This window comes from Cottoperca gobio, chromosome 7, assembly GCF_900634415.1.
Source record: "Cottoperca gobio chromosome 7, fCotGob3.1, whole genome shotgun sequence".
Lineage (NCBI taxonomy): Eukaryota > Metazoa > Chordata > Actinopteri > Perciformes > Bovichtidae > Cottoperca > Cottoperca gobio.
In genome coordinates this window covers 6965836-6978331 of record NC_041361.1, presented here as the reverse complement: position 1 = coordinate 6978331, position 12496 = coordinate 6965836, and the positions used below count along the sequence as shown (strand labels likewise).

At 41.9% G+C, this 12496-nt stretch overlaps 1 protein-coding gene across 1 annotated transcript in view; it reads left to right on the top strand.

Moving 5' to 3' along the window:
• Positions 1-8844, top strand: part of LOC115011220 (metabotropic glutamate receptor 7-like) — a 56840-nt gene extending 47996 nt beyond the window's left edge. The window contains 2 exon segments of the mRNA XM_029436276.1: positions 4466-4718; positions 8436-8844. Coding sequence (XP_029292136.1) covers positions 4466-4718; positions 8436-8485 — 303 coding nt within the window. The 3' untranslated portion in view covers positions 8486-8844.
• Positions 8845-12496: the final 3652 nt, after the last annotated feature.

Genomic DNA, 12496 nt, shown 5'->3' with positions numbered 1-12496 from the left:
CAGTCCTCCCGCCTCCCGTGCACCTGCATGTGCTCAGTCAAAGGCTCAACACTCTCAAGGTAATGACTGAGAGTCACCAGCATCCAAATTCAGCTGTCCTCAGTCCTCAACTGACTTTTGAAACAAACTCTGAGCCTTGAGCGTCACTGTTTGAAAACAGCTTTGAACAATCAGACGACATAGAAATGTGAAGAATAGTCAATAGTAACAATAGTTACTAAGGGATGCCGTTACTGGCACCTCTGCAAACATAATGCATATAGGTGTTGTTAGTTCATGTTCATTTGGGCCTGTGAGTGTGTGAATATATATAACAGCCGAGAAAATTACATTTTCCCCTAATGGGATTATCACACTCTAGCGTCTTGTGTGAAATTCTCCTGCCTCAGTTGTTTTATTTTTGTTTCAATCTGAGCAGATAGCACCAGCGGCAGACTGCGGGCAAAAAGCTTAAACTGGTGAAGTGTAATGGAAAGAAGAAAAATTGTAGGTTTTATTTTGAAAATAATGATCAAGATGAAGAGGATTTATTTATCACGCTGGAGAGTAGGAGACATTTCTGCTTTACAACATTCAGAGACGCAAAGTAGAAATTAATGAATTTGGATCCGTTCCAAAATGTAATGGGGTTGGCCCATCCTACATCCATCCACCATATTTCATAAAAGTCGGGCCAGAATTTCTTCCATAATCCTGCTGACAAACACACAAACCAAATTGAAAACAAACCTCCTTGGCGGATGTAATAAATAGAATAAATCTTATAATGATTTTTACCAATACGCCATTTACACAGCAGACTTAAAATAAACACTGGCAAACCACTCATCTGGCATCAACAAAAAACTATGCAAATTAAAATAGCAGGTAATTTGACTCAGCTGTGTGAAATTATCATATCAGCTCTATCCAACCACATTGTTTTACAAAACATGCCACACACAAACTGCATCTATTGTCTAGTGCACACACAACAAGGTTCTCTGTGGGCCGTGGCACGCCTCTCCACCGAGGACATGAAATCTTCTACTTTATGTCTTTTACAGGTGGGAAAATATATATCTGTAATGTGAAAACATCTCTTAATTATTGTAGCTCTTCTATTCTTCAATGCGATCATTTTTAAATAAATGAATAATACATAATAGATTTTACCTCGCCTTATGAAGATACTATTCGTAAAGTTTGACTCATTATTATCATCACTGTTGCAAAGATGCTTTTTCCCCATTTTGTCATCAAGCGTTAGCAAAACATTCCTCCTCTTCTAAATATTGCCCGGTTTGTTTAAGTTAATGCGATTTCACCCCCTGGTGCTAAAGGTTGGAACAAAAATGCTCCACCAGTAGAACTTTTGTTCAGTCAGTAGACGCTTCATGAATTATTAGAGAAACGAACATATCATTCCATATTTATATCACATGTATCGACATAGAGACAGGTGTAAACAACGGATTACAACAAATCATGTCGAGGAAACGTCAATAGCGAGATCCTCAGATTGGGTTTGACTCTCAGCTCTTACACATGCAAGAGTGGCTTCTATCTGTCACAACCTCTTTCTCTTCGTGCAGGAGTTCCCCATTTCTGGGCATCAAGCTAGAGTCCAAATGAGGGGAAGACCGTCCACACAGAAAGCGGTGTCTCCAGTATAGAAACGGGCTTTGCGGCACAATGCCAGACAGAGTTATTCTTGATATGAGCCCAGATAGAAAGTAGGGCACCCAGAACAACTGGAGACTTCCAGGTAGTTGATAGGAGACTGCAAATCCCCTGGATCCATTATTGAAGGCATTTTCTAACAGGGCAAGAGAGCGTCCTAATTGTCACTTACTGAATCAAGTCCTTATCGCTGTGTGCATTTTGAGTACTCAACTATACCCAACTAAATTGCCTTTGCAGTAAGTATATCCCTGGTGGATATAATTATGAGGATTGCTCTCAACGGCGTTTTGTCTAAATGGAAGACGTGTCGCTTGTTGTGGCTGGATGTTGGCATTCGGCTTGTCAGTGAGATGTAAAATTCAAAAGCAGCCGTTTGATTTGATTCTTGATGAGGACGTTAATAAATTATTACTGCGGCTATAAATAGAGAGTTGCCAAGCAGTTGTGAAAATGACTTCATGTATTTATTAATGTTAAAGCAACAGGAATTAATTATGAATGTTCTGTGACAAGCTAAACATGTGAGTGGTGGATGAGAGGGGCTACAAATTTGGGTCAAGCTCATCGAGAGGCACAATGAGAAAAACCCCGTCTCGCTGATTAGAGGCAGTAAGGAAAAGGATGTGGTTTGGTGTGTTTGTGAATGTGCGCATGTGTAGCTGTGCTACAAGGAGTGAAAGCCTACATATCTACACATTTTTCCGTGTGTGTGTTTGCTTGTGTGCGATGAGTATGAGTAAGCACCTAATACTCATTGTGCGCCTGCTCCAGAATCAACTCCCCTGCATGGCCAATAAATCAGTTCTGATAGGGTCAGCTTTGCCAGCGTCTGAGGTATCAGAATCTCATTAAAAGCTTATTCTAGCCGTGTTTAGTTGCTCACGCCAAACTCTGTGGTGTTGCTATGGATACCAGACAGGTTACCAAATACCAAGTATGGAAACACAGCACAGGATGGAGATTCTCTGGTGATTATATTTGACCCCACATGTACTCCTCGCAATGCTTTGAACGGTTGCCCGGATATCTAATCACAAACGCTGTGAATTCATAGCTCAGACACAAGAGAAAGTGCAACATTTCCGTTCTCCCCCAGCTTGGAGTGGCTCAGAACAGAGTGCACCGAGGGCATTGTGATATTCATACACTTATTAATGCATGGTGCGCCAGCCAGATCGCTGCCTCTGATGCTGCTCCACAGAGAGAGGGGATGGAGAGAGAGAGAAAGCAGCGGTTGAGTGTATTGGCATGTTGATGATATCAGATTTCAGAATGGAGATTGGAAGACAAAGCCAGGACTGGGCTGTAAAAGAGTGTCTTGTATGAAATAAATGACCCTTGTCGTGTTATTTACCAAGAAAAACTGTATGCAAATGAAGACATTTCTGCCTCTCGCTGAATCAGTGAGCATTTCGCTGCTCTGCAGATACACTGTGGTGGCTAATGTGTTTGCGATTGTATCCTCTCCCCATTCAGATCACCAGTGGCGGGCAATTTATAAGTGACATGTAATGCTTTCAAGTGCAGTAGATTAGCGAGGAGGCTTTGGTGATCTGCTCTTGAAACAATAATTTTCCCTCTTGAAGCGATTCTTTCTTCTCCAAGACCCTTCAATGAAAACAGAGACTCTTGTGTGCTGAATTACTGCCTTCCCTACCGCTTAGTGAAATAACCACCTTTTGATGAAGTCACAATATAAAATTTGTGCTCACTTAAGTCTGGGATCTGGGTCATGTAAGCTCGTAATTACCACATCTCGTTGTGAAAGGTGTTATGTAACCTCTGAAGGGAATGTTATAGAGAAAGCATTTCAGAAAGCATACCTATGTAGGGCTCCTGTGAATGGAAGTCTTTTGAATGAGGTTACCACTTACCACAGTGAGAGCCTTTTACAGGCTGCATGCAGAGCTGCAGAACAATGTAGACCTGCTGTAAACTGCAGATGCAGTGTTCTTAGTCTATGCTCTACTCTAGGAGGGATTGACATTGCGCCTGGCTACAGGAACGGTTAGCAGTGGAAGGAGTGGTTCAGCGGCTGAACATTGGGCCGATGAATGCGTGAGTGGTGAGATGAACGATCTGATATGAGGGGAAAGAAAAGAAGATTGCAACATGTCACGGACAGTGTAGTCTATCAATCTAGGCACTGGCGGACGCACTGGTAGCGAGGAGGCCACGTGAGGGCGTTTTGCAAGCCATGGTGATTCTTCTGCTATTGTCCTTAATACGTTTGAACCGTCTTCGACTTGAGTGAGTAGCTGTAGGTCAGGCTTTAATAAAATGCTGCTAGATTATGTTACCGTACGCATGACTGCTCCTTTCCACACAGCCACACAGAGCAAATATCCACACTGCACACCACCTACTCAACGTATCTGATGAGATTGTTTGACTATTAAAACATGTTTTTTGCAAATAAATAGAATTATCAGTTATTATCAGAAGGTTTTGTATTATATTAGTCAAACACACAGAAATGATGCAGGCCGTTTTTAGATAGTTTCTCTCAACTCCACTGTTGAAACAAGGACAATGAACTTTTTTCGCTGGATGCTCATATTCTGTTATCAGGCGATGGTTATTATTAGGTTTTGCCTCATCGCTGTGCTCAACAGTGTGACTGTCTGTAATTGGCCACAGAACTTAAGCAATCATAACTGTTTTGTATCTCATTTTATTTGATGTGGCTTTAGAATTACTTATTTATCTGCTTCACTGAACAAAAGCCCAAATCTCATAGAAAGGATGCTGTTGCTGTCTGTACTAAAATCACCTTTTACCTGTCTGTGCTTTCTTCCAGCTGTACATTCAAACAACCACCCTGACCATCTCTATGAACCTTAGTGCCTCAGTAGCACTGGGCATGCTCTACATGCCCAAGGTGTACATTATTATCTTCCACCCTGAGATGAACGTACAGAAGAGGAAGCGTAGCTTCAAGGCTGTGGTCACAGCTGCCACGATGTCGTCACGTCTGTCCCAGAAACCCAGCGAGAGGCCCAATGGAGAGGCTAAGACTGAGCTGTGTGAGAACCCTGCTGCTGACCCCATGAGTAAGTAGCCCCAGTGAAAGAATCACAAAGCCTCAGAGCTGCACACAAATGCACCAAGCACATTTAAATTTAGAGCAAGTTTCATGTGTAATCAGAATATATACCACTGCTTTAAAGATACAATAACGTTGACTAAAAGGTCAAGAAGAAATGCATTATCTGCTCGAACCTTTACTGGTAATTGTATCCAAGTCAAAGCACAACTTTAAAAAACAAAAGCAATATCCATCACGCCTTTCTTTTATACTTAATAACGCTCGTTTCTCCGAAGGTCTCTAAACAGCTTTATACGGCTTAATAGGCCTATTGTTGTCAAAAGATGCCAAATTAGTCCGAAAGATTGCGACGGTGATATGAGAGTTGAGCTGACACTTCACTGAGTACAGTGGAAACAAAGGTTTGTATTAATAAAGGAGGTCTACAGGTCTAATATAGGGTTCCTTATAGCTGTATACATACATATACAGAGACATTCTTGCTCTGCGACAGTTATATATTTTTCCATAGACATATAATTATCTATTTTCAAATCTAACACGGCCCAGCGTAGTGAAGGCAAAGTTTAAGCCCTGAGGTAATAATGTGTAAAACACAATATGAAAGCTGATGTTTGATCACATACAACCTAAATGTATCACTTGTCGTTCTGCGATGATCAACCCAAATTATGCTCCAGCAATTGTGAAAATGGCCGTGATAAAATCTATTTAAGCCAGCATCACACACATGGATCTCATATCACCCATGTGTGGGTTCCAGTGGGCGCAGTCTGTCCATTTAGTTTACAATCTGGTTGTAAAAGTCGTCTTACAAGTCCAACTCCATTCTCGTGACTTGACTGTAAACAATGAGCAGTGTCTTGGCCCGGATATCCGCCGGCGACTACGCCTGAAAAAGTGGCTTTTGCCCCAAGAGGCTCATCGTCCTCGGGCCGATAGCAGATGGGTTCCATGATTGAGAATGACTCAATAAATCTTATATAGAGATCAGTGTGTTATACAGACCAGACAGCCAGGAGCTGAGATCTACATATATATTTGCGCTATGGAGGTTTCTATTGCTTTTAAATCAAATATTCCCAAGAAGGACGAATAAGATGCCTTTCTATTTTTTCTCATATTTCTTTTCTTGTACTAGAAAATCTCATTCTAGCAATTTAATTTGGTGGATACTTGGGTAAAAAGTACGTATAATATCCTATAGAATGGAACTAGTTATCTCAGGTTCCCTGATAAATGGTTAGACCTTTAGCTCAAGTGCATGACAGTGAGAGCATGAAAGAAGATGGGCGTGGGGGGGGGGGGGGGGGACTCGCTCTGTGAAAAGATTTTAAGAAGCACGGCTTTGTTGCCGGGAATGGAAGGAGATAATCTGTCTCTGTGGCTGTGTGTTACTCATACCACCCTTCATCCAAAACAGTAAGCATAATCCTGTTAGCAAAGATAATACTGGGTATTAGTATGTGAGTGGGGATGCCTACATACTTCCACAGTTAGGTAATATAGTGTTTGTTTGTGGTGAGAAACACCAACACTCGAAAGGGTTTTAGAGAAAAGAAACCTGGAAAAGCTGGATTTTAGAATTTAGATTTGCTCTTTTCTAGTTGACAGGATGAACACAAAGATGATTGACAGCTCATGCAAATCGCACATCACAGTCTCCAAAGGCCTCCTCTCCCGCAACGCTTCTAATCACAGAGCGATCATGGCACCCACAGGTGCACAAGCCCCTCAACCCTCTCTTTGAATTACGCCTATGAGATGACAGATCTTCCTGTGAATTTCTCCAAACACCCAACAGTTGTCACACTCATCTGTCAGGAGCTGAATAAGCCTGTGTATGCGTACAACTATAAGTGTGCATCTGTGCGTGCGTTTTTCAATGTGTGTATCTGTGTGTGACTGAATGTGAGATGTGAGTTACGCACATATAAATCAGGGAGCTGATGCAAGTGTATCAGGGGATCAGGAACACATCCTTGCCAGTCACCCATGTGGCTCAATGAGCAAATTCACTCTGCATTGAGGGTGAAAGCTTAACATCTGTCGCAGCAGCACATCAAAAGTCCCCAAGCTGGGCATGCGGTCTATGCAAGGCCCTCCCTAAAGTGCACCGTGTCATCTGCTCTGTGTGTCTCTCACCTTCTGTCTCTCCTACATGAATGTCTTCTCCCCTCGTCTCCCCTCCCAGCACTCTCTCTCCTCCTCTTGCCCTTCTTTTTTAGCTGCAAAAGAAGTGACATTTATTAATCGCAAATTTATGTGCATGACCGCTCCGAAACCTGAACTGTGCCTCGACCATCCCTGGAGACTGTCCATCAATTCCTGTAACCATCAGAGCGCCAAATACCTCCCTTTTAGGACCCATCAGTCCTGTATAAAATGACTCGGAGTGATTTATGGGATTAAGATCATTAGCAGTTCTGCAGATTTACATTGGTACTGATGCGGTGTAATATCTTCCTGATTACGCCTCTAAAAGACCAAATCAGAGATGCTCAAATGCCTCACTGTGCTGATGGACTGTGTTTTCCAATATAGATCAACTAATGCAGGCATTTGTGGAAGACTTGATGTTTTTCAGATCAATTTAATGAACAAGGAGTACTGCGGGAAGAAAAGTTAACCCAACAAAAACCGCAGAACAAAATATAATAAAAAGTTTGGGGAGGAGATGAATAATAAGCTAATCAGATAGCGTAGGAAGATATCTAAATCCAAAGTACACACACACACACACACACACACACACACACACACACACACACGTACACACACACAAAACAACTATGTTAGACTGTTTATGGTTAACGGCAAGAATGTGTTGTACATTTACTAATGTTTTATTCATCATACTTGCTGGCTAAGACTACAAAATGCAGCTGTAAAGAAATGGTGCGACTTTAATTGCATAGCCCATGGGAGCTGGTTGCCATAGCAACATTAAAGCAGTAGAATTAGAATTTATAGCAAAGTCTGTGATTAAGAAAATGTACATAGATCTTCTTCTCCGCCGCGCGCACACACATACACACACACGCACGCACACACACGCACACACACACACACACACACACGCACACACGCACACACGCACACACACACACACACACACACACACACACGCACACACGCACACACGCACACACACACACACACACACACACACACACATTGAAGGACTACCCTAAAACAGCCTTGTACAGAAGTCACGACGAGGCAGAAACGCCTTCACTCTGAAGGTTTGAAGCTGAAATTGGTTCTCATAAGAATAGATACACAGGAGGACACACACACACACACACACACACACACACACACACACACACACACACACACACACACACACACACACACGCACAGCACCTAGGCACTCAGCCACGTTCTGATATGTTACCATGGCAATCCAGGCTGGGATCACATTGCATGCCCTAGCATTTGTTCGGTGCTCACTTGTGTGGTGTTTGTGTTTTTTATCACTAGTTAACATCTGAAAATAGAAACTAAGGCTGCACACAGGGGCATTGTGAGTTGAAATGATACACTGGGCTAGAAAATATTGCAACTGATTGCACGCAGCTGGTGATAAGGATGCGCAGCACCGAAGGACGAGTTTACAAAAGCAGTCGATGTTTAATTACTTCCTCAAGCTGCTTTTTTAGTTTTGTTTCAGCAATGCAAGTGAATCTTAATCTTTTCTTTTTTACTCTGTTCTCAGGTCAAGCAACCAAGAAAACATATGTGAGTTACAACAACCTCAGGATCTGATCTGCTTGAAAATGAATGCTGTTTGTCCTTTTATCTGTGATTTGAAAAGGGAAGGGAGGTCTAGAGGAACAGAGAAAGACAGACAGAGACAGGAGAGCGAGCGCAGGCATCCCAGCACCACCTGCAGTACCTATGCACTCCAGGACTGTGGATAGCATCCAACCTTCATCCAGACATGATACATGAGTCCTGGCAGAGACTAGCACAGCTGTAGGTCAGTGTGGCTGGGTCCGCCTCACTAAACTGTAGGTTTTAAACTTGTGTTGTGGCCCTCTTGTCTCTGACAGAGAACAACTTGCCTGCTAAAAGGGGTCACTGTGAACGAGGACAAACCACAAAAAAAAAAAAAAAAAAAAGGACAGTAGATCTGCTTTCAAGATATTTTCTTTTGAAATGTCATTAAAGCCATATTCTCTTGGGGTTCCCATTATCTGATTTTTGTTTTGTATCGTTTAAGTGATTTTCTTCTGTGCCTCTTTTTCTTGCAGTTGATTTAATTACCTTGAACAGCAAGCTCTGCCACATACAGTACTTTGTTTTACTGAATTCAACTCCAATCAGTCCCAGATGATTATTATGTTAGAGTGATGGGCATTGTAAGTATATTTTTTGTAAATATTTGAGAGTATTTTCATGTTTGGAGTACAAAAATAAATATCCAGTCTTTGTTCAATTGGATTTGGATGGTAATGAAAAGCACCACAAAGTGTTCACTTTGCATGTGCCAATGTATGTCTGTTCTATTTGATGTAAACCAAAAAAAAAAGAGAAATAAATCCTGAAAATGATAATAAGCTTCAGCATCCTTCTGCCTTTTGTTTTCTTTACCAGAACTGAACTTCAATAAATGACAGAATATGGCTTTAATCTGTTGTTGAATTGACCTCTCCTGTATCTGCAAGCATGTTTGTTTTATATATAGTTTCGTACTGGGTATATTATGCCTAATTATGGTGTGGGAAACATTAATATCAGATCAATCATGCAAGTATGTTGTGATATCTGTCAAATTATGAACATGTAATAAAATAATTTTGTTATCTTTTATACAATTAAACCAGACAGCATATCTTAGTTATTTCTGTGCTTGTGCGTGCGTATGAGTGAGCATGTTTGTGTTGTGTCCTAGCACGAGAGAGTACGCCGTGTTTACACTGCTGTATGTACAAGTATTATTCAACATTTTGTTGTTTATGGGTTTTTGTAAACCGATGGAAATGTCATGTGCTCGTTTACTGTCTCACCCCATGACGGGGCACATTAGCGAGCTCACTGAATGGTGCTGTCATGCGAAGGCGATGAGACCCGGCGAGGATGCCCACTAGCTGACTGCTTTACTCACCTTCTGATCTTTTCTGTCACATCCGTTGTTCCTCTCTCGCTGTTGCTCCTTCCAAGTCTCAACACCAATCCCCTACATGAATAATATAACATGTCAGATCAATTTGTCCTGCTGATGGCCGAGCCTTTACGAGCTAACCACTCGTCATTCCTGTGCCTGCCTGCAAGCATAATGTTACTATTTTCAGTATTGATTATTATATAAAACGTGAATAGGCCACGCATGAGAGACTTCTGTTTCTTTACCCGGTAAGCATCTTGCTCTAGGCTGTTACATGGGTAAATGATATATGACCAAGAGATGCTGATTCCTCTGTCCTGTGTGTGTGAGAAAGAGAGAGATAGTGGGGAAGAGAGGCAACAAAATCCTTACCCACACAGGTTTTCTGTTGTTTCTCTTCCCATTTGTCTGGCATCTCTCTGAGCTCCTGTGGGACCAGATGGTCTTTACTTCTCATACGCACAGTCTGTCATTTTCTGTTGCATACAGCCAAGAAACAAAATCCCACTTATGCCCAATTAAGACTAGCCTCTCCCCCACTAAATTAATTGCCTGTGTCAGTGTCTGTGTGCAAGAAATCATAGGGGCTGAACAGAGTTTAGATTTGCAGCTCAGCAAAAAGAAAAGCAACAGTAAACAACTCAAGCAATAGTATTTTAGATCTTAATATAAAGAAAAAAACTTTGAGAGAGGCAAGCATTGATATGCAGAACATATTTAAACATGACATTAATCACGGAAAGTTTTTTTACTTACTTAAAATAGGTTTATTCCAGCTTCAAACTCTCAAGGCTCCTACGTAAGAGCCCACCTGCTCAGTATGCACCTGCTCCGTAGGCAGCAGTTTCCTGGGAAACATCAAAGCGAGGAAACTAATCATGGTGGACAGAGCGCAAGGCACACTCCACCAGGAGGAATAAATGTTTCAAACTCTAAGGACCGTCAATCGCAGGTTTTTATGAGTGACCGAAGTTGAACAATGGATTTGATCAACTTTTAAAAATATACACTGGCTTGCCAAGAGTCCTAACTCTTAAGAGCTGTGTAGTTATAAAGTTGTCAAAAGTGTCCTCACTGTGTAAGAATTACAAGTCTGCCTGACCCAATTTGGATGACAAGGTGACAACGCTGCTTTACAAAAAGCACATTTTAGCGTGCGCCACATGTGACATGTGTCTCAGTGCCAGTCTCAGGCTTTCATCTATCTTGAGTTTTCATGTCACTTTGGTCCAGCTCCGCCTTTGAAGAAAGCCTTCCTTATCTTGTCAGAACTCCTGATGCGCTCTTTCACAGACAATTTACTGATGCGGAGTCTAGATTAGCTCTGTTTCATGGCTCCTGGGCCCTGGGCTTTCCTATCTCTCCATAAATGTCCAATTATCCAACTCCAGCCAGAGTGAAACCTTATCTGCTTCCCGTCAGTGACCAACTGAGGCCTGATATAACGTGGGGTGGATAAAGACTCTTCCCTTATTTTTTCTCCCTTTGCATCTTGTTCTCAAAACCTCCTTATGAGGCCTTTTGTTTACCCGCATCTCTTTTTCCCCCTCCTCTATCTGCTCTGCTCTGACGAAATCAGGCCAGTTACTGTAACCAGCACATAGTGACACTAAGATTTCTATAATTAGTGGTACAGTAAGATGGCCATTGGTCGGACATGAATCATAACATCCACATCTTCTCATAGGCACTAATTAGCATCTAAAGCGACACCACAAAACCACATTTTCTGAGCTGAGATGCTGAGACGAGATGCTGTGTCTTTTCTACGCAATAAATTAGTGTGGGTCACTGTGTGCCATTTCTTATCTGTTGGTCCACAGACCTACTCCTTGATTTTCTTAGGCTGCACAGCGAATGTGTGTGCGTGAGTGTGTTTGTCAAGGCGTTATTGCATTTTTAATCAGCGGAAGAGACCAGGCATCATTCTCATCACATTAGTGTCTCCTGATATTTATTCTCTCTCTCTCTCACCACTTTTGCTCCTGGGGGGAGTTGAGTGGGTGGAGAGAATACATTTGAAATTTGCTCATTTGACAGTCGTTGGAGATATGGATTCTGACAGTACACAATTAGCTCAGTCACCTCCTTTATCTTCACTCATCGTTGGCTGGGGGATTTAGTACGGTGTTGCCTCTGCTATAATAACTGTTATACCTCTCTTGCCTTCTCCCTCTCTGTCTTCCCCCTCCCATCTCTCCAATATCCAAACTTCTTATTCCATCTTTTCCAGAGTTAATGATTATTTGAGAATTACATATCTTCATGGATTTTAATTGACTGCTGTGTTATTAAGACGGCTGACTGAGACGAATGCTCTTCAGAATTCGCAGCTGAGTAGGTGCACTAATCTGCTGCTTTCCCCCAATTTCCCCTGTCAGAAAAATGCATTCATGGAGAAAATAAGTACCTAGCGCCGGCATACATCTTGTGAATATGTTGCATATTTGTTATGCTTTGGCTGCTTTGAAAGATGCAACTCAATTTCAGAAGATTGTATCAAATAAAGTAGTACATTTTGAGCATTGGCTCACAGCTCAGGTTCACAGCACAAACAAAAGCCAACAACATTTAAAGCAAGACAGATCGTCTGTGTTTTAAACAAGAGTTGACAGAGATAAGTGCTGGCTGGTTGTGAAATGTAACCAGAAAGCTAAGCCCTTAATTTC